Raw genomic sequence first — 22,624 nt, 5'->3', positions numbered from 1 at the left:
CTCCTGGCTTCCAGAAATATTGACTGTATAGATGTTTGTCAAATGAGAATAAACAGTTCAAACATGGGCAACTGCTAAGATCAACCCTTACACCTAGTCCAAGGCCTGGCCCTCTTTCTCCTGGGTGATCTCATACTCTAGTGGTGCTGGAAATGACCACTGGCAGTGCAAAGCCCAGCTTAAAACAGTGCCAAACCCATCCGTCTTGTTGGTCTAGGACAAACCTTGGCCAGGTGCATACAGGGCTTTCATACCCGGCAATTTCTTGCCAATGTCTCTTTTTAACAAAAAGAGCACAGGCTCCTGGTTTAGCACCTTTGGTATTAAGTCTGACTTCAGAATGCGATATGGGTTTCCCTCTTTCAAGTGGGAAAGGCTTCCTTTTCAATAAATGTACATAAGTACTTTTAAATAAGTTGATTGAAAGGTAGCGATTAAGAAAGTAGGTAGAGGGCGTGTGCGTTATAGCAAGAACTGGGATGATGGTGTGCAGAAGAGATAAATTTGGGAAACAGTTGTAGGGTTGTGATAGAAGACAGGTCTTCCCTCGGGGCAATTTCATTCTCAGAGAAGACTGTTAGATCCTTACAGATACAGGAATCATAGTAACAGCTTTACTGCCTTGCATACCTTCAACACATAGGCCCTCTACATGGGCTATTTCTTTTTTCTTTTCTTTCTTTTTTTTTTCTTACTCTCTTCAACACTTTGAAGAAGGATTTAATTTAATTCTCATTTGACTGAAGAGGAATGTGAGGTTCAGCATGGTGAAGTAAGTTGCCTAGGGTCACACAACTTATAGGAAGCTGAACCCAGAGTCAAACCTAGGTTCACCCAACACCACAGCCCAAGCTCTTAGCTAATATAACACACACGCTCCTGCCCACCTGAGAAATATCTACCTGTAAAAGCCACCTCTAACCCTACACTCACTCAAGTTAGGAATTTCCAAGGCTAGTCTAAGGAGGAAAGGACCGGTGGGAAGGTAGAGGAGCAGAAGACAGACCAATTCAGAGAGTCCTGCCTTCAGAGCCACAGGATGCCATGCTGGCACAAAACCTGAAATGTTCCAAACCTCAAGGCCTGGGGCAGCTGAGAACTCCCGCGGGCCAGCCCCTGCTTCTGCTGTGGGGACTCCGGACTCAAGAACAAGAAAAATACTACAGTGACAACAGCTAACATTTACTGAACACTTGCTGCTCCTAGCCCTGTGCTGAGTGCTTCACATGCAGTTTCTGATTTAACCCTTGTGATACCAAGGTAGATATCATTATTTTGTTTTCAGAGATGAGAGAACTGAAGTCTGGAGGTAAGACAAGATATGGCAAGCAAAGGGCAAGGCCAAAGCAGTACTCTTAACCACTCCCTGTGCTCCCTATGGAAGGGAGCCATTTATCATCACAGGGTTGGCATGACAACCAGAAACATTCAGCCACTCCCCAAACACCCAGCTTCCCTCCACCAGGATCCATGGCCTTAAAAGGCATCACGAAAAGAGTTTTTAGGCACAAAATCAGAAGACCTAAGGCTAGCTCCCCCTTGAGCATTCAGTGGCTCTGTATCTCTTTATCCTTTCTGTACTTCCATTTCCCCATTTGGTCAGGGAAGGAGTCAGACTATCTCCTGGAACCCCTGATGGGTCTAGAGTAACACTGTGCCATAAAAATACAATGTGAAAAAAAATACAATGTGAGTCACGTTTGCAATTTTTTAATTTTTTAACGGCCACATTCAGAAGACTAAATGACAAAGATGAAATTAATTTAATAGCTATGTTATTAATGCTATCAATTTAACAATAATATAATGATACATTTTATCCAGCTTAATATATCTAAAACATAATCATTTCAACATATCATCAATATAAAATTCACAGGTTCCTTTCCACTGCTAAGTCTCCAAAATCCAGTGTGTGTGTTTCACACTTAACAGCACATCTCCGTTCAGATCAGCCCCACTTCAAGAGTTTGGCAGCCACCAAGTGGCTACCACATTGGACACTGCAGGTATACAATCTTTTTCAGTCCATAGCCCATTTTAGGGGGGACACAATGTCTCACTTTCTCTCTTCCCTGGGAAAGCCATCCTGATCCTAGACCCTGAGCCAACAAGTTCCATCAAAGCCCAGGACCAGCAGTTGAGGCCACAATAGAGAGAAACCTCAGGTCTGCCTGGGCCAAGGAGGCTGGTGGCTGCTAGGAATGCTCCCTGCTCCTGTGCAGCTCGATTACTCACCAAAACTTCTGCAAGGGAGACAATCCTGCTTTCCCTCCTAACCCAAAGATTGCCTTAATTGGAAATTCAGTCTGAGCTTAAAACTGAGCCAGGGAGCTGTCCCCCACATGGTAAGAGCCCTGAAGGCATATAGGACGTGTTTCCTAGACACATGAGGAATTCAAATCTCCCCTGCACACTCTTCCTGGCAAAACATGTGGAGGAAGCTAGACAACACCTTCTCACTCCAGAGATTCAGTTCCCAGCTATCAGCCTGGTGGGCTTCTCCAAAAGAGCTCAACATCATCACGTTCAAGGGGGCAGGAAGAGGCAAGATTTCGCCCCCCAGCAGGTGAGAGCTTGGGGAAATCCCTCCTTCCCAAGCTTCCATTTCTCACCTTTAAAATCAAACATGTTAGATGATGGCAATGAGTGCTTTTGCTGCTAGTTGCTCTGTGACAGGCATTTTACAGGCATTAGCTCGTCTACCCCTCAAAACAACCCTAGCTGGAAAGAAGATCCAGGGTTCAGAGTAATGAACCACTTGGTCAAGGTCATACAGCTCTTCAGTAGAGAAGCAAGAACTCTAACTCATGATCTTCTTGAATCAAGAGCCTAAGCTCTTACCTATTGTAAGCTCTGCCAAGTCCCAGGGTAGCCCAGGACAGTTCAGGCTTATCCCTGTCCCAGTGACATACACTTGGCCTAATAATGAAAAATGTTCAATTTGGAGGAATGAACAAGTCTTCCTTCCAGAAGAATTCCATTAGCTGGATGGAATGCTAATGTATGTTGATACTCCTCTCTCTGGAGATTAAGACCCTTCTCCCTCTCAAGTGTGGACTGAACTTAGTGTCTGCATTCCAAAGAACAAGAGTATGGGAAGGGGGAAATAGTAACTCTACAGCAGAGAAACCTGGCAGATACCAGGTGATCAAGGTTAACATCATCTATAACGAGTCATGTTAAGACCACATGCCCCTGATGTGCTACAGTAAGGGCACCTTACCTCCTGTGGTCTTCTTCCCCCAAACCTATAACCTCAGTCTTTTTTTTAAAGATTTTATTCATTCATTCATTCATTCATTCATTCATTTATTAGACAGAGAGAGAGAGAATATAAGTAGGGGGAGCAGAGAGAGAGGGAGAAGCAGACTCCCCGCTGAGCAGGAAGCCCGCCTCAGGGCTCCATCCCAGGACCCTAGATCAATGACCTGAGCCAAAGGCAGACACTCAACGGACTGAGCCACCCAGGCACTCCCTATAAACTCAGGCTAATGATGAGACAAACATCAGAGAAACTGAGGGATGTTCCACAAAATGTCGGACCAGTAGTTCTCAAAACTGTCAAGGTGATGAAAAACAAGGGAAGGCTGAAAAACTCTCTCTCAGACCAGAGAAGACTGAAGAGACATGACACCTGCATGCAGTGTGGGATACCAGATGGAATCCAGAACAGGAAGTGGGGAGTAGCAGAAAAACTAGTGCAAATCAAATGAAGTCTGGAGTTTAATAAACAGTAATGACCACTGTTGGCTGTGACCATTATGAAAATGTAAGAACTTAACACTAGGGGAAAAGGGGCAAAGAGTAAGGGTAATTTTCTAAAAATTTAAAAATACCCTCTTTCCATCTTAATGATACTAACTGCTCACACATACACAGCAATTTAAAGTTTACAAAGTTAAAAGATAGCAAGAGGTGCTGGTTAAAGCTTTAGAATCAGAAATTTAGGGATCCCTGGGTGGCGCAGCGGTTTGGCGCCTGCCTTTGGCCCAGGGCGCGATCCTGGAGACCCAGGATCGAATCCCACATCGGGCTCCTGGTGCATGGAGCCTGCTTCTCCCTCTGCCTATGTCTCTGCCTCTCTGTGTGTGTGTGTGTGTGTGTGTGTAACTATCATAAATAAATAAAAATTTAAAAAAAAAAAAAAAAAAAGAATCAGAAATTTAGGAGTGGAAGCCTTGGTTCTCCCATTTGCTTGCCAGGTGGTCTCAGGGGATATTACGTTCCTTCCCTGGGCCTCAGTTTCCACACCCATATAATGAATTCACTGAATGACAACAATGACTAATAATGCTTACTGAGCCTTTGCTAGGTGTCCAGTACTGTAGAGGGTACTGTGATGTGCCACCCAGTGTCCCCTTCAGGACTGAAGGACTTATCTTTCCTCTCCTCCTCCCCCAGCCACTCAAAGGGGTGCCAGCAGCTATCAGCCCGGTCCAGGTATTGCCCTTGGCAGAAGGGAACCATCCAGCCCGAGGTCATGCTCCTTCCTGGAGGGTAGCTATAGTCAGTACAGAGGGTGTAAAGATCCAGCTCCCTCCTCTCAACTAGGGACAACACTGAAGGTCATCTCCACTGCAGCACACCCCTTATGGTCTTTGTGGAGACTGCACGGCAGCCCAGCATCTCCCTCTGCCCAACCCACCTTCCTTCCTTCCCTTCCCAACACAAATGTTGATCCTGAATGCTCCGCATAAAATCGTCCCATGACAGGAGTGTTGACCATGGGACCTGCACTTCCTTTCTTAACCCTCAGACTAACCCTGTTTCTATAGAAGATATACTGAGGTTGCAGAAGAAAACACATTTGGCCAAGAACATATAACTAAGAAATGGTGGTACCACAGATGGGCAAATTCAAGCTTGTTCAGGCAAAATGATCCACGTGGGTCTCTGAGCTAACAGATGAGAGGACCAAGATTTGGTCCTCTGTCTGCTTCACTCTGAAGACCACAGCACCACAGCCTCCAGCCCAGACCACTCAGCCGCCAGCAGGACCACTATGGGCACCATGACAGATGAGTCCTGCCACACCCACTGCCCTCCCTGCAGTTCACTCCACATCTGCAAGATGGGAATAATAATAGCACCTACCTTTTCTGATATGTTGTAACAACTGAGTTAATTTACATAAAGGCCTCGAAACAGTGACTGGCATGTAAAGAGCCCTTCATACACAGCCAGTTAAAAACAAATCACAGAAGCAGCATAAACTTTCAAATGTGAGACATTCTAAGAAAATGGCAAGGTCGTCAAGTGAGGTCAGCCTGTGACAGGGGGCTGGGCTTCATCAGCTCCCTAAGGGAGTCAGGCTTGACCTGGGCTCTGAAGGAGGGGTAGGAGTTAAATGGGCAGCAAAAGGGAGGAAGAGCAGTCCAGGCAGGAAACCAGCAGGAACAAAAGCTCTTTGGCAGAAGGAACGAAGGAAGGATAAAAGGCTAGCGTGACTAACACAGAGAATAAAAATCCAGGTCCGGGACAAGAGTGGTAAAAATGAGGCTGAATGGGAGTGCAGGAACCAGATTATGAAGAGCCACTCACTACCTGGGTGATTTGGGACCAGTCACTTTCTCTCTCTAAGCCTCATTTAATCCATGTGTAAAACAGAAGTAAAACCAGAACTGATCTTATAAGGCCCGTAAGGAGATGAAATGAGTCAATATTTGTAAACTACTAAAATAGTGCCATGCACATAGCAAGAACTATAAATGTTTGACGACAACATTAGAGCTTTTTCTCAAGTATAATGAAAAGACATGGAGGGATCTGAATATGGATCTGAATATGGAATAAGGGTGGGTGCTGAGTGGATAGGAGGGTGGATGGACACAGGGCTAGTAGATGATAGGTGACGGTAGCTGAGTGACTGGAAGTGAAGTTGGATTGTTGAATGGGAGTTACGGTGGTTGGATGGATGGATGACCAATAGGTGCTTGCATGACTGGATAGGTGGGTGGGAGTGGATGTTGTTTCCGCAGATGAAAGCATGGTTGCGTGATGGGGGTGATTGGATAAATGGAAGAGATTGGGTGAATGGAGGTAGTCAGGTGAATGAAGTATGGATGGATGTTAAGATGGATAGCCTGGTAGATGTAAGAAGTAGTTGAGTGAATGTGGCTCATTAGTGACTAAAGGGATGGATGGAGAGTTGAATGCCTGTCTGAAAGGGTGTCCAGGTGGCTGGGTAGATAGGGTTGGGTGGGTAAAAGGATAGGAGCTGAAAGGGGCTGGACGGATGAGTGGCTGTCCAGGTAGATTTCAGAGAGGCAGAGTGACGGGAGGTAGTTGGTCTCGTGGGTTATTCAGATGGGCAATGAAAAGTTCGGTGAAGGAGGAGCTGGATGAATGAATGGATGCCTGGGTGGTTGGACGCGTGTCTGGGGGTTGATGGGTAACCAGACAGTGGAGGGGGTAGGTGGGGTGAAGAGATGGTTGTTCGGTGGCTATTGGAAAGGCTGGATGAACGGAAGGGTTCAGTGAATGGGTGGACGGCAGTAGTTGAGTGAGTGGATGGATGGATGGATGGATGGACGGACAGGGGACCAGAAGCGCCTCGAGTTCTACTGTTTAAAGGCCAGGGGTGGGGATGCCCGGGGTGGCTCAGCGGTTCAGCGCCGCCTTCGGCCCAGGGCGTGACCCTGGAGACCCGGGATCGAGTCCCGCGTCGGGCTCCCGGCACGGAGCCTGCTTCTCCCTCTGCCTGGGTCTCTGCGTCCGTGTGTGTGTGCGCGCGCGCGCGCGTCGCTCCTGAATACATCAACACAAACCTTAAAACAGAAAAACGAGGAGCCAGGGAGGCTGGGGGGCGCGGCGCCGGGGCCTACCTGGAGGCGGCGATCTCGGCCTTCTGGCGCGCGATGGCGGCGGCGCGCTGGGCGCCCTCCACGCTGTGCTCCACCTTCTGGCGGACCTTGCCGCTCCGCAGCGGCAGCACGCGGCGCTTGGCGCCCTTGACCAGCACGTTGTGGCGGTACTTGCCCTCCTCGCGGCGGCCGTCGGGCAGCGTGGTGCAGCCGTAGCCGTGGCGCAGGTTGTCCAGCCACTCGCCCTCGTAGCGGAGGCCGCTGGAGCGCTCGCTCACGCCGAAGCCCGAGCGCTTGTCGCTCTTCCACTCGCCCATGTAGGTCTCGGTGGTGGTGGCGTCGATGTCGGCCTCGAAGGGCGCGGCCTCGTCGGCGCCCTCCGCGCCCTCGGCGCCCTCCGCGCCCTCGGCGCCCTCGCCCAGGCTGGCGGTGGACGCGGCGTCGCTGGCGCCCGAGCTGAGCTCGCTCCTGAGGAAGCTGACGCGGCTGCGCTGGCTGCCCAGCGACGTGCGGGACTCGGCGCGCCGCAGGCGGCCCAGCAGCGCGCCGCGCGGGAAGAGGCCGCCGCCCTTGGGCGCCCGCGCCGCCTCGGCGTTGGCCAGCAGGCTGAGCGCGAAGCCGCCGCGCGGGATGGCGGCCGCGGGCGAAGTGGGGCCGTCGGGGGCCGGGGAGCCGGGCGAGTCCGGGGCCGCCGCGCCGTTGCTGTGCTCGCTGCGCAGGGACGAGAGCGACGTGCGCAGCGGCGAGCGCACCACCACGGCCATCCCGTAGGGCACGCTCTGGCGCACGCCGTAGCCGTGGCGCATGCCGTTGGTGAACTGGCCCTGGTAGGTCCCTGCGGGCGAGGAGAGGGCGCGTCAGTGGGCGGCTGGGAGGGGGGGAGGGGGGAGGGCGAGACTGGGGGGGGTGGGGATGGAGAGGGGATGGGGGAGTGGGGGGGTGGGGATGGAGAGGGGATGGGGGAGTGGGGGGAGTGGGGATGGAGAGGGGATGGGTGGGGGTGGGGGGAGTGGGGATGGAGAGGGGATGGGTGGGGGTGGGGTGGAGGTAGGGGAGGGGGTGGGGGGTGGGGGTGGAGGGGTGGGAGTGGAGGTAGGGGAGGGCGTGGGGGTGCGGGTGGAGGTAGGGGAGGGGGTGGGGGTGGAGGGGTGGGGGGTGGGGTATGGAGGGGTGGAGGTGGGGCGTGGGGATGGAGGAGAGGGTGGGAGGGTGGAGGGGAGATGGGGGTGGGGTGGGGGGGTGGGGGCATCCGTGAGCGTGCCAGGACATTAGTGGGCAAGCCGGGAGGCATTCACACAGTGGTGTGAATCTTCACACGCAGGGTCACAGTGGGTGTGGCAGAGTGAGGTTGTGCGAGTCAGTGCCAGTGTGTAAAGCTATATGAGCAGGTAGGGACCCTGAGTGTGTGCAGTTAGACCAGTGTTTGAGTTCACAAGTGGACGGCCAGGAGTTTCATGATGGTGTGAATATTTCCAGTGGCAGCCCCACAACGAGGTCACGCTGGGCAAGACAATGAGGTCGCGTGAGTCAGAGCATCAGTGTGTGGAGCCGTGTGAGCCAGGGAGGCCCCGGGAGTGTGTGGGGTTAAACGAGTATTCGAGGACGCTCATGGATGGCCGGGAGTTGTTTGCACGATGGTGTGAATCTTTCTATTGGTAGGAACACAGCAGGGTCACAAGTGTGCAGAATAGGGCAAGTCAGTTTTAAAGTGTGAAGTTGTCCAAGCAGATGAGGTCTGGTGAGTGTGAATTTGAATGAGTGCACAGATTCTGAAACACCCAAGAGAGACTGACCATGCAAGACTGTGAGTGGGCAAGACAGCGAGTTTGTGTGGTAACATGAATATTTGTGTTTCTGGGAGTGTACGAGGCAGTGTGTGCCCCGAGATCACATGAGTGTGACATAACAGGATATAACATAAAGTCATGAGAGTATTTGAGGTCTTGAGTATGTAAGGAAAGGCAAAGTTGAGTGAGGGTGCAAAACCGTTAGAGGTTCAAAGAGTGCAGTGTTGTGTGAGCAGGCACATCTGTTGGTATGTGGGGTTAAATGCATGTGCCTAGTCATCCTATTTTGCAAGGTGATGTGTGTGTTCAAGCTCATGAATGGATAAGACAGTGAGTTGGCAGAGTAGTATGAATGCTGGAGAGCGTGCAGTTCTGTTGGAAAGCATGGGAGTGTGTGTATCTGTGTAAGGCCAGGTGTATAGAAGACTTTTATGAACACACATGTCAGTGTCTTTTCACTATATGAGATCATGAGTGTGCAATGCAGTGTGTACACCGTGGGGTAAGTACCCAAGTTCCTGGAGGTGACGTTTGGGTGTGTGAGAGGTTCTGGGTGTACAAGGCTGTCTGAATGTTAAAGCACAGAGTAATAAGCACTTGAGTCTGAGTGTATGAGGTTGTGGGCCTTAGGGAAACTGAGATGGTGTAAAACCGTGTGTGTGCGCAGGACAGCAGTATGTACAAGGAGTTGGCCACAGTGGAGGCCTTGTGTGTCCATCAGTGTGGGCACGTGAGCTCCTGGGAACAAGAGCCCATGTAAGTGTGTCCACTGAAAGTCAGTTCCCTGCCTTCATCTTCATGCCTTCGGTCTATAGACTAGCCCCTGCCATAATCTTCACTAAGTCGAGGGTGGGAAATTCAGAGCCTTTGCTTTAAACACAGGCTCCTACTTTACCCTGGTTAACCAAAAACAAAACAAAACAAAACAAACAAAAATCCCAAATGGCCTTCTTCCCAGCAAATGCCCAGGATGAGTTGGGAACTGAAACAACCAACTAGGTAAGGGATTCTTAAGCTCCTCACAACAGGGATGCTCTCTTTTGGGCCTTTGCACTGGCTGTTCCCTCTGCTTGGAACTCTCTTCCTCCAGATCTCCTTGCACCCCCACAAGCACCTGGGCATCCTTGATCTACTTCTGTTTTCTATAGTATGTTCCCTTTTCTAACGTATTGTATGACTTAACAATTATATGTATTGCTTTTCTTTCCCCACTAGAATGGAAGCTCCATGATGGCAGGGATCTTTCCTGTTTTGGTCTCCACGGTAGCCCCAACACTTGGAATAGGGGTAGCTCCATAAATAGGGGTGCTCCATAAATATTTGTTGATTGATTAGCTGGACCTGTCCAGAAACTCCATCTCCTTGTGTGACCTTGGGCAACTCTCTTCCCTCCTTAAGACCTTAGTGACCCTACTTGTCAATGACGTTTTAGATATGAAGCTCTCTAAAGTTTGGCCTACCTTTGAGTTGCTGGCCTTCTAGGAATTGGGCACTATGACTCTGCAGGTGAAGGACAGCGTGTCCACCTGACTCCACACTGCCCGGTCCCTCCCAGCACAGGCTGCTCCTGCTCAAACCCCCAGTCCCTGCCCCGCCCTCAGCCCTTTCTGCATGAAGAGACCCCATTAAGAGTCAAATACAGTGCCCAGGGCTCATTTAAACCTCTCAAAGATCCTATCAGGTGGGTCCCATGATGATGCTCATTTACAGGAGAGGAAGTGGGTGGTCTGAGAGGTTAAGTGACTGGACCAAGGAAGCAGAATCTAAACCTAAGTCTAGCTAATGCCCAAAGTTCATGCTCTGAGCCCAGAGTTTATCCTGGCTGCCCTTCAGAAGCTCTAAAAAATACCAATTTCCAGGCCTCACCACTAGAAAATCTTGTGTAATTTGTTGGAGAGGGTCCCCAGTTTGTGCAGCCTCTCTCTACGTACAGGAGGCAGGCGCAGCCAGCAGTGAGAGGGACATCAGAGTTCTCCTCCCTTCAGTGAGCAGCCATAAAAAACCAATGACCACAGTACATGAACTATAAAAGGGCCAAAGAAAAGTGGAAAGAGACAAAAAAAGGAAATATCAGTGGGCATGATCTTGTAGAGGAAGATACAAACATGATCTCCATTTCACAGGTGGAATGGTTCAGAGAAGTTATGTGACTTGCCCAAAGTCACCCAGTAAGGAAGAGGCAGCTCTGGATTTGAACCCAGTTCAAATGGACATGTGTGGCAGGTGCAGAGAACAGAGAAATGAGAGCATGGTGCAGAGAATGATAAAATGGGGAGGTGGATAGATGGGAAACTAATGTGTTCCCATTTCTAAGCTCATTCACATATGGTCACATTTTATGGGAGACGGGGACAAATAGATGTGATGTTGGAGACAAACTGAGCTCAGATATCATCTAATCTGGAGAGCCTCGAACAAGTTACTTCTGATTCTCAATGTGCTTATCTGGAAAATGGATATATAATACCCATTTTCTAGGGTTTGGGGGAAGATTAAAAAGGAGACAACAAAAAAAATGAAAACAACCCAAATGTCCATCAGCTGGTAAATGGATGGACAGGTAATCAACCACACAGTGGAATTACTGGTCAGCATTAAAAAGGAATAAGCTACTGATTATGCAGCACGGATCTCAAATGCATGTTGAGTGAAGAAAGTCAAAGGTGAAAGAATACAAACCGTGTGATTCCAGTTACATCAAAGCCTGGAAAAAACTGACATAGAATGACAGAGAGCAGATCCGTGGTTACCAGGGCTGTGGGTAGGAGGGATCCCCTAGAGCTTTCTCAACTTATAGAAACCTTCTATGCCGTGATGGTGCTGGTGCATACATTTGTCGAGACTGTACACTTGAAAAGCATTTTATTGCATAGAAACTATACTTTGATTTAATTAATGAATAAATTAATTAACTTTTAAAAAGGAAAAAAAAAACACTGCAGCACAGCATTCTGCAAATACCCATCAGAAAATTCTGTCAACTGTCTTTTCCAAGTGAGTCTGAGATCCGGCTACTTCTCACCACCCCTGCTGCTACTACATGGTAGCCCGAACCATCCTTGTCTCGCCAGGATTTTCATAACGGCTGCCACGCTGGTCTGTTTCGGCCCTGTGCTCCTCTCTCCGTTCCTAACGCACCCATCACAGGGATTCTGTTCAAATGTAATAAAGTCAGAATCGCAACACTGCTCTGCCTCTTCTCATTCAGAGGAAAAGCTGAAGTCCTTAGTGATCCAGGGACCCTCCCTGATCTCATCCCTGTCACTCCTCTGTCCTCACCTCCCTCGGTTCTCCCCTTTCCTTCACCCCACTTTAGCCAAAAAGGCCTCCTTGCTGTTCCTCCCACACATTAGCCATGGTCCTGCTCGGGGCCTTTCTGTTTGGTGCTCCCTCTACCTGGAATGTTCTTCCCCCAGAAATCTGCATAGCTCACTCCCAGAGAGGTATTTAATGGTTCCTATAAGACTCACTCAAGGCGACAGGGCTAATAACTCTACCAAGACTCACATCCATGTTTAGCTGTGCTCCCTCCACTGTACTCAGAAGAAAGAAAAAAAAATATGTACATGAGAGTGGAAAGTGAACAAGAATAGAGCAGAGAAGATGGAAAACTGGGAGAAAGACAGATGACATCTAATCTCTGGGTTGGATGAGTTTGTGAAATTAAATCAGCCAATCTACCTTTAGCTTAAAGTTGGCATGAGATGGGCTGACATGGTCCCTTTAAGCCCAAGAAAAACTGAGATTGCAACAGGAGAGCGGCTCTTGGCCACCAGTTGGGGAGGAAACGGCCAGGCTATATTAGGAAACTTACAAGCAAGTGGCAAGAGGCACAGACACCCAAGGGAGGTTGGGAGTGATGGGGCCCTGGGAAGGGGGAAAAGCCAAGTGCTGGGGCCATCCCCAGCCTGACTCTCTCTAAGACAGGGCAGCTCTCCCTGGGGACTGGAAGAATGCATCTGCATCAGAAGAGAGGGGGGGAGGAGGACCCCACCCACAGCCATCTGGCTGAGAGGAGCTTTCTGTGGAAGGAAGTGCCTCCTGATAACCTTCCGGCTGGCCCCCTCTCTTGGCCCAATAGACTCTGCAGGACTTCCCGCTGCCCTTGGGATAAGGGGCAAGATTCTCCACAGAATACAAGGCCTGGGGTGGCTGCCCCTGACCACCTCTCCTGATTTATTTTGAACAACTCTCCAGGCATACTTGCCTTTCTACCTCAGGACCTTTGCACATGCTCCCCCACGCCCACTCCTCAGCATCTTCTCCTCTTTTCCCCTAGCAAATTTCTATTGGTATTCCAATCTTCAGCTTAAATGTGACTTCATCCGGGAGGATTCCTTGAGTGCTGCTCCCTGAGTACAGCTACATGATGTCATGTTGCCCCAAATTTCTTCTTGGCACTTCTCCCGGTTGTAGTTAAATAATTACTAAGATCATTTGTTCACCATAAGCCTTTCCCACTGGACTTTGGCTTCCAAGAGGGAGAGAGCCATGTCCAGCTTATTCCTGCTGTGATCCCAGCATCTAGCACAGTTCCCAGGCCCAAGGAAGCCTGTGGTATACGTCTGATGAATCTATATCTTCTCCTCAGTGATACCCTTCTGTTCTTCCAGGAGCGGGAACCACATTCTCTTTCATCCCTCATGATTCAGCACGTGGTAAGTGCTCAGTAGTGACTGGCAATGGCTGTCAACGTGTTCGTGTCTAGATTTAGCAGCCCAAACCCTGGAAATTATCAGGGTACGTGTAAAAGGCTAGCGAAAGCCATAACCATGGTAAATACGTTCTGTCCCTCAGACCAGGCTCCTAAATTTTATGAAACCTGAATATCACCTTCTCCCTGCAGTTGCCCTTCTGGTTTAGTATAGAATAACCTGGGTTTTAACCTTCACTCTGACACCAAATAGTTCTAGAATATGCATGAACTATTTAAGCTTGCTAAGCTTCCGTTTGTTCTTCTTATATTGGAGGTAGTAAAATATCTACTTCAGATTATTGTTCATTCATTTACTCAAATTCAATAAGCATTTGCTGTAGGTCCTGCATGCTTGGTGTTAGATGCTGGGGACACAGTGGTAAATAAACAGGCATGATCTTTGCCCTCAAGGCGCTTGGAATCGAGTGCCAAATAGACTAGATTTAATCAACCACCGGAAATAAATGTGAGGCAGCCACAGCAAGTGGTGCAGAGTGCCTTGGGTGGTGGGAGAGAATTGGTTGATCAAAAACTAAGTGAATCATATGTGAGGACACTAGCACACAGTAAGCGCTCAATAAAAACTAGCTTTTTGCCAGGCCAGAATCTTTGCTCAGAAAAGGTGGCCCAGAGGAGATTAACTGGAGAGATCATATTTTGGATAATAAAATATAAATTAACAAAATATATTATTAAAATTAATTTCATCTGTTTAAATGTGGCTACTAGCAAATTTTAGATTGTATATGTAGCCCACATTATATTTATATAGAAAGTGCTCGTTTAATTCACTTGGAGGTAGGGTTTTCTATTACCTGCAGATAAAAAAAATATATCCTAAAAAGTATAGGTAACCTCATTCTGATTTCACAGTTGGAACAATTGAAACTAAGAATTTAAATGACTTTCTCAAGATGGCGCAAGTGTAGTAGCTGTCGGTGGTCACAACCAAGTGTCCTGACCAGTGCTTTCTCCTTTGCACCCGTAGAAATCTGAGCACATTCCTTATAAGCACATCCCTTTGAAAGCCCTTACCCAAACCTCAGCTTTGAAGGATGCCCACCATTTCAGAAACCCACAGGAAGTCTAGGAGATCCAGAGTCCATTTTGAAACAGAGAAGAGACATGTGGGCCAGAACATGAAACTCTGGCAGAAATTCTGCTCCAAATACAGGCAGAAATTCTGCCTCCAAATACAGAAGGGACATTGAGAACACCACCCCCTCTGGCCGGTGACACCTGCCTATTTCTAGGAGACTCTCTTGAGATCTGAACATCGGTGTCCCTGGAGGACTGAAGAGAGATGGAGAGGAAAGAATCATGGCTAGCTCCTTTCCAGGATCCCTGCTGCCTATGGAAATCCTGACCTGACAGTCAATGTTTTCATGACCTGGTCCCAATTCACCCTCCTGGTTTTGTCTTTCCAAGTCCACCCAAAGCCCAGCTTCAAAGCCACCTCCTACAGGAAAACTTCCCAGGCTATCTTCCTTCCTCCATACTCTCATTGCTTTAGATGTTTGTCACTTCTTACTTCCTATGACAGCTATCTTGTCTCTATCTCTTCTATTTGGGCTAAGAGGCATCCCCAGTCTTTCTCTAAGTCCTGTCATGTAGCGTTAGATGTTAGCACAAGATCTTTGGATGGGACCATCGAAGTGTCATCGGCAGATTTCACACAGGGTTTAAGATGGAGAATGGCAGGTAGGGGACTGAGCACAGAGAGTCCAGGGTCAGTGGCTCTTGTCCAGACACATCAGAACTGGACGAGATAAACCAACGCACGTGGTGAATGGCCATACACCACAGATAACTGTATAGATGCTCCTGAGTATAGGGGATGTATCCCACCTTGGCTCTAACCCACCTTGATAAAGACCATGGACCCAGTGTCCCTGAGAAAGCGAGTCAAACCTGACACATCTTTGGGGACAGCAGAGTAATGGAAATTGTTTGGGCTTTGGAAACAGACCTGACTCTGAATATTGCTATAATTTTCCCCACTTCTCGGATCCCCACCCCATCCATCTGGTCTAGTGTGTACCAATTCTCTCTAGTTTACTACAATAGCATCTTCTCTGGTCTCTCACCTCCCCCGGTACTTCAGTCCACCTTTCACTGCTGCCAGAGTCATCTCCTTAATTAGATGTAGATCTGACCAGGTGACCCCACCTAAAACCTTGCAGTGGCTTCCAAGTACCTTGCAGATTGTCTTGGGTCCCTAGGAAGCCAACACTGTATGTGAGATACTGGGGGGGAGGGATGCTCTTGGGATGAACATCTCTAAGGAAGGAAGCAGGATTCAACAGCAGAAATTGTTCAACTGTTGTAACCGAGGCTTCCACTGATCCTATGGGGGTCTCTGGAGCTGGTGCAACCCTTCAGAGTTGTCCAAGGAGGCTGGGTCTTTGAACTCCTGTATCAAACAGTCATTAGCTACCCCACAGAGTCAGGCAACTCCTTTTGAAAAGCCATCAGCAACTGGTGCCCCTGGCAGCGGTAGGCAGGGGGTGGAGAAACCCTGCTCCCGAGCAGTATCTGAGGGTGTCTGGCAGCATCCATAAGGATGAAGTCAAACTCTGCACTGTGACCCACAAAGCCCTCATGATCTGGGCCCATGCCAACCCTCCAGCCTCACAATTCCACTCTTTCTCAATCTCTGTGCTCCTGCCTTTTCTTGAACACAACAGGCTTTTCTTGTGTCCACCTCCAAGCCTTTGCACTCGTTCCTTTTCCCTGGCACAGCGTGACTCCTCTTACCCAGCTAACCCTTGTTCATCCTTCAGATCTTAGCCTAGACACCACTTCCATGATTACCAGACCAGGTCAGGTTCCCATTACCCCATACACTCTTCTACTTTCCCTTCAAATTGCTTATCCCTCTTGTAATTAACTAGCTGTTCAATGCTGGTCTCTGCTGTTAGAACACAAACTCCTGAGGGCAGGGATCAAGGCTGCTTTAATCACCACAGCATCTCCGGCACTCAAGGCAATGACGGCCACATAGAAGGCTTTCATCAGGTATGTCAGATGAGTGAACAAGTTCATGGCCCTGGGCAAGTTCCCTTTGAGTCTATCTCTGGTCAATAAAGTAAGCATAGCAAGTTTACTTTGCAGAGTGCCTGGAGGGTTTACGTGGGTTCTCTAGCAGAGATCTCAGACTCTCAGCAAATGTTGGCTCCCTTCACTTCATGGGGAAAGATTGCCAGATGACCAGTCATCCCAGTTTGCCTCAGACTGAGGGGCTTCCCAAGACATAGGACTTTCACTACTAAAACCAGGACAGTTCCCCAGGCAAAACGGGATGGTGGTTACCCTCAATCTGGACGAGAAAGAAAAATGAACATTTCTTATTAGCACAGTGTTCAGTGGTATGTTGGTAGAATAGTTCTTTGGAAAAATAAACAAACAACCCTAATTTGTAGTGCTAGACAATTTTCATCATATAAATATACCCACAATGGTTAGAAAGGCCACAGTCAAATAGCCAGCTTAAAAAATTCCTGAAAATTTAGCGATGGGCTCTCATGAGATGGTAGCAGCTGGTGCCAGCACCCCACATGTAATACGGACTGTCGTATTCACTCTGGATATCTGCAAACATGTAACACGTTCCTAGACAACCTCAACTTTGGTGAGGGTAAGTGAGACTATCTCAGTCCCAAGGAGGCCACAGGTGGAATGGCCCTCCAAGACCATCTAGTTCAAAGCAACAAGTAATCTGTCATACGGGCCCTCTCTTACCCACCCTGTGTCCACAACAGACATTGCCAATCAATCATGATGCTGAATCCTAAAGCCTTGCTCTCTGACTTGCCTGCAAGATAGCACCAAAGTCCCTTCCCAGAGCTCCCAAATGCTACCACCTACCAAAACTCCACTGTCCCTGGTTTCCCAGGATCGCTGAGAGGCAACCCAAAGCAGAGGAGCTAGCAGCATGTTTATGACCAGCTCCTAGGAGCAGGGTCGGGTTACAGCAGGTGTATGACAAGTCCCCAAAGCCTGCAGGGCTCCACCTTCCCCACATTCAGAGGCTGCTACCCCAAATGACACCCCATAGCTCACACAAGAAGCAGAGGATTAGCCAAGCAACATCACCCTGGTTGCTGCCAGCCCTGGGAACCTGTGGCCTGGGTGAAAATCCCTTTGCCAGGCTCTGAGTCAGCTCAGTAACCCTGAGGGCCCCGGAAACCAGAAATAATTGGTTGTAGTGAAGGCAAAAGAAATCAAGGGGAGAGTCTGGGTTCAAAGGAGGCCCCACACTGGTCATCCGGGCCCCCTCTCTATTCTCAGGCCTCCCCACAAACCTCATGCCCACGTGGCATGTGCAACAGGCATCTCTCACCCACAATGTCCAACACCAAGCTCCTGACTTTCCCTCTTTGAATGCTTGGCCCATCTCAGGACAATACCATCCTTCTGTGGCTTAAGCCAAAACCTTGATTCCTCTTTCTTTCTCTCTCCCTATCCAATCTGTCAGCAAAATCTAATGACTCTACCCTTCAAAATAGATCCAGGATTTAATTACTTCTCTCCACCATCTGTTACAAGATGGTGGCCCAAGCCTATATTCTCACCCATAACATTGCAATAAACTCACTAATTTGTTTCCCTGCTACTACTCTTTCTGTACCACCTCCTCTCTCCCAAACAGTCCCTCAACACAATTGCAAAAGGAATCCCTTTTATCAAGGTCAGATCATGTCACTCTGATAGGCTTTACTCTTTTCAGAAAAAAAGCCAGAGTCTTACAATGATATACAAGGACCTGCATCAACTGCCTGCTCTCCACACCTTCCTGGTAGGAACAGAGTATAGGTGATATTGTGCCCTTCTCTGCATGTCTCCATCAAGCGCCTGTATTGTAAGGTTGTCCTGTCATCAACAATATGAAATTTGATCACTTTGTTAAGATGGTAGCCATAAAGGATTCAAATTTAAATTTAAAAAAATCATAGGGACATTTGGGTAGCTCAGTTGGTTGAGAATCCGACTCTTGGTTTCAGCTTAGGTCGTGATCTCAGGGTTATGAGGTCTAGCCCTGCATCAGGCTATGGTGCTCAGCGTAGATCTGCTTGGGACTCTCTCCCTTCCCTTCTGCCCCTCCTGCCTCTCTCTCAAATAAATAAATAAATATTTTTAAAAATATATAATAATAAAATAAAAGTCAGAGGAGCACCTAGTTGCTCAGTCAGTTGAGCATCTGACTCTTGACTTTGGCTCAGGTCATGATCTTGGGGTCCTGGGACTGAGCCCCATGTCAGGCTCTGCGCTCAGCAGGGAGTCTGCATGAGGGTTCTTCCTCTCCCTCTGCCCCTCCCCCTGCTCCTGCTTGCTCACTTTCTCTCTCTAAAATAAATAGATAAATCTTTTAAAAAATAAAAGTAATAAAAACATTGTGCATGCCAAACAGAGCATTTCCTACAGGCTGTATGCAGCCCATAAAGCCTTGGTAATGGCTCCCACTTTACACTGTCCATGTGACAGTCGGCAGCATGTGCTTGAATGCTTCCACACACAAGGTGCTCTCTACTTGCCTAGAGGGAAGGAGGTTCTGGAGTTCCCACAGCCCCTGGATCATTCTATGAATTTTGCCAGGTGGGTCTGGGCCTGTCAACTCTCAGTTATAGAGGAATGAGTAGGGGTCCTGGATGCTTCACTTGTGACCAGATCTTACTGTCTACCTACTCTGTGGCTCTGGCTTCGGAAGAGATAGGTGAGAACAAGGACAGCCCTTCTGGTCTATGGCAAGAAGCAACATCGTCCTGCTCAGCCTGCACCCCAGCTTCAACCAGAGCCCTCAGAAAATGAGTCTCAACATTCCTCACAAGGGTGTGGCAGCAAGGGCTGATCCAGGGAACAGCTGCTGGGGACACAGAATTAGCAGTCTCTGGAAATAAGCAAGCTTGATGAATCCCAAGTGCCTGGCCTTGGACAGGAGCAGGTGTGCAGAGATTTGGCCAACTGGACACATGTATCACAAAAAGCAAGGCTGGAGAGAAGGAAGACTGTGTCCACTTCCCTGTCTTGCTGAGGGTCTGGTCTGCTCCCCTGGGGTCCCAGATAAAGTCAGGAAGCTGCCATGACAGCAACTCAGCTGGCTGTCATGCTGGCCCCCTGGCTGTGAACTAGGACATGAGATTTTCAAGATGAGGTTAAATTATGCTGATTCTACATTCGAAAGGGAATCGTGCCTGGCGTGAGTTCCATCTACACTGGCAGGACTCAAGGCAGAACTAATCAAATCAAAGTCTTAGCTTATTAACTGCTCCAAACTCAAAAGGTAGTTTCTGTGCTGAAACGGTCTCCCCAAAACAGCTTTGTTTCAGGCCATCCTGAATTAGTTCACCCTCTGACTGTGAAGGAAATGCAGAACGGAGAACAGCTTCAGCACTTTCTATGTGCCAGGCATTATGCTGAGTGCTTTTTATGTATTATCTCATTTCATTGCATCAACCATATTTTGAAGATTTTGACATCTCTAATGGAAAAAAGGAAACAGGAGCTCAGAGGGGTTACATGTGTACCCACGTTCATAGAATTAAGAAGTGGCACAGCTGGAATTTGAACCCAGATCGGGCTGCTGTAAGCCGTAAGTGCTAAGTACCACGTGCGTCTTTTCATACTGTGAGACTCTTTTAGGATTTCCACACTTGATTTTTAATAGCAATTAAGAAATTTTAAATTAAAAGATGTTCCTTTTAAATCCAAAAGAGAACCAGAAAAATCCCACTAGAACTAAGAAATTAACTTAGCAGTGTAAAAAGATCCAAAATCAATGTACAAAATAATTGCATTTCTATAACCTAGCAATGAACAATTGGAAAAATGAAATTTAAAATTCCATTTACAGTATCATTTTAAAAACTTGTGAATTTTATTCAACAAAAAATGTGCAAAATACTGAAAACTCCAAAGCATTGCTAAGTGAAATTAAAGAACCTAAAATAGGGATATATATATACCATGTCCATGGACTGGAAGGTTCATTGTCATTAAGTTGTCCATTCTCTGAAAATTGATAAATGGGTCTAATACATTATTAATCAAATTCCCATCAGGCTTTTTAGTAGAAATCAATAAGCTGATTTTATAATGTATATGGAAATGGAAATGACCAAAAGAACCCAGTCTTAAACAAGAAGAGCAAAGTTGGAGGATTTTCTCTGATTTTAAAATTTACTATAAAGCTCTAATGACAAATGCAGTGTGATATTAGCATAAAGGTGGGCAAACAGATCAATAGAAAAGATATTCCTTTGGAGAACGAATGAATGAGTGAACAAATGAATGAATGCAAGAATGAATAAAGTTGCTTCAAGGAATACATGTCTCAGGGTCAAATAATGTGACACTAGGTATTGCTCAGGCCCCTGGGTGGCAAATTCATTTTGCTCTCATGTTCAGATCTTTTGGGCTAAAATGAGCTTAAGTTATCAACTTTGGGTAAGAGAAAATTGGATCCAAAGAGGAGGATCTTGGGTTTTTGACTCAATTGTCATAAACATAAAAATGCCATCTTTTCAGCATGTAATAATAATAATAATAATAATAATAGCACTAACCACATGTTAAATTCTGTTCTACGTGCTTCACTCTATCAGGGCATCATTTAATTCTCTCAACAATATAGAATAAAAGAAAAATAGTAAGTACCGCACATTTAGAAAGAAAATATTATTTTGTGATAATTTATTTCAGTTTTACATTTCTGTGTGTATGTACAGAATTACAATGTGAAATATCTAATTTATAGCGGGTTGCAACCACAAAGATTTGAACCCCTCGAGTGTAGTCAACAAGGATTATTAAGAAGCCTGAATAATGTAATGCATGTAAGATTCTTAGCACAAAGCCTGGTGTAAAGACATGATAAGTGGTAGAGGCAGTTGTGACCATTGTCAAGATCTGCCTCATGAGCATCAACCTGTGTCATTGCTCAGGGCTCTGCACTTGGTTTAATGCTCTGCTGTCATTAACTTGAAATTCTTAATGATTTGGAAGAGGGGGTCCTACATCTTCATTTTGTACTGAGTTTCACAAATTATGTAGCCAGTCGTATTTTGTATAGATGTTTATTACTTATTAAAATATTACACTATGAACTATTTTTTTAAGATTTTTATTTATTTATTTATTTGAGAGACAGGGACAGAGTGGATGAGAGGGAGAGGGAGAGAGAATCTAAAGCCAACTCCACATTGAGCACAGAGCCCAATGCAAAGCTTGATCCCACAATTGTGAGATCATGACCTGAGCTGAAACCAAGAGTCAGATGTTTAACCAACTGAGCCACCCAGGCACCCTATATACTATGAACTATTTAATTATCATTTATTACCATCAAATTCTGTCTCTGCCTCTTACTAGTCAGAGGACTGTGAGAAAGAATACAGCATATAAATCATCTGACTCCTTTGCCTTGTCTGTAAAAATAGGAGTAATAACAGTATTTCCTCATAAGCTTATTGTGAAGGTTTAAATAATACAACATGTTCCATGTCAAGAGCAGCACCTGGCACATAGTATATACATGAAAAATTAACTATTATTATTATTATCAACTTTATGAACAAAGTTAACTTTGGGCCTGGTTTTTGGGTTGTGGTTTTTTTTTTGGGGGGGGGTTGTTTTGTTTTTGTTTTTGTTTTGAGAGAGAATAAGAGAGCAGGGGGTGGGCAGAGGGAGAGAGAGAGAATCTTAAGCAGGCTAATGCCCAGCACGGAACCTGACTTGTGTCTTGGTCTCACCATCCCAGGATCATGACCTGAGCTGAAATCAAGAGTCAGACGCTTAAACGACTGAGCCACCCAAGCACCTGGGCCTGCTTTTTCCATTGCAGATTTGAGGGAAGGAATTACTGACTAGAAGAGTGCTTCTGGAACTTAGCACCAGATTACTTTGAGAATCTGATGGTTATCTGAGGAAAAACACAGACAGTCCATGTACATATGCACACATATTGCCTGCGTGCTGATGGGCCTCTGAGGCAAAGGGGGTGGTGGTGCAGGTCAAGGACCTCGGAAAGCAAAGATTGCTGGTGGCCCTTCCTGGAGTCTGTGGGTCTCTGGGGTGGGAATAGCTAGGCAGCCAAAGGTGCATTACTGCTTAAGGCTGGGGTATATGCTTGCTTTGGCGCTTTAAGCCAGCAGCTATTTTTAGTTTTGCTATATATGGCCAGGGAGGAAGAGGGCTGGGGGGGGGGGGTACCAGGAGACTTATAGCAGGGTTTGGAAGCCAGAGCTCCTTGTCTCAATACCTTCCTCTCCACCCCAGGCCCCAGGAGAGAGCTGGAGAGTTTAATGAACCTCCCGCCGAAGTGACAGGCGAAGTGACAG

The 22,624-nt window shown here is 47.3% G+C and overlaps 1 protein-coding gene across 1 annotated transcript in view; it reads right to left on the bottom strand.

The window, feature by feature from the left end:
- The window catches only part of JPH2 (junctophilin 2), a 65,315-nt gene that overhangs the window by 37,726 nt on the left and 4,965 nt on the right, over positions 1–22,624 (bottom strand). The window contains exon 2 of the mRNA XM_055307597.1: positions 6,828–7,641. Coding sequence (XP_055163572.1) covers positions 6,828–7,641 — 814 coding nt within the window. The remainder of the gene's footprint in view (positions 1–6,827; positions 7,642–22,624) is intronic.

This window comes from Nyctereutes procyonoides, unplaced genomic scaffold (genome assembly GCF_905146905.1).
Source record: "Nyctereutes procyonoides isolate TBG_1078 unplaced genomic scaffold, NYPRO_anot_genome, whole genome shotgun sequence".
In the NCBI taxonomy this organism is placed as follows: Eukaryota; Metazoa; Chordata; class Mammalia; order Carnivora; family Canidae; genus Nyctereutes; species Nyctereutes procyonoides.
This window is presented reverse-complemented; position numbering and strand designations above follow the sequence as displayed.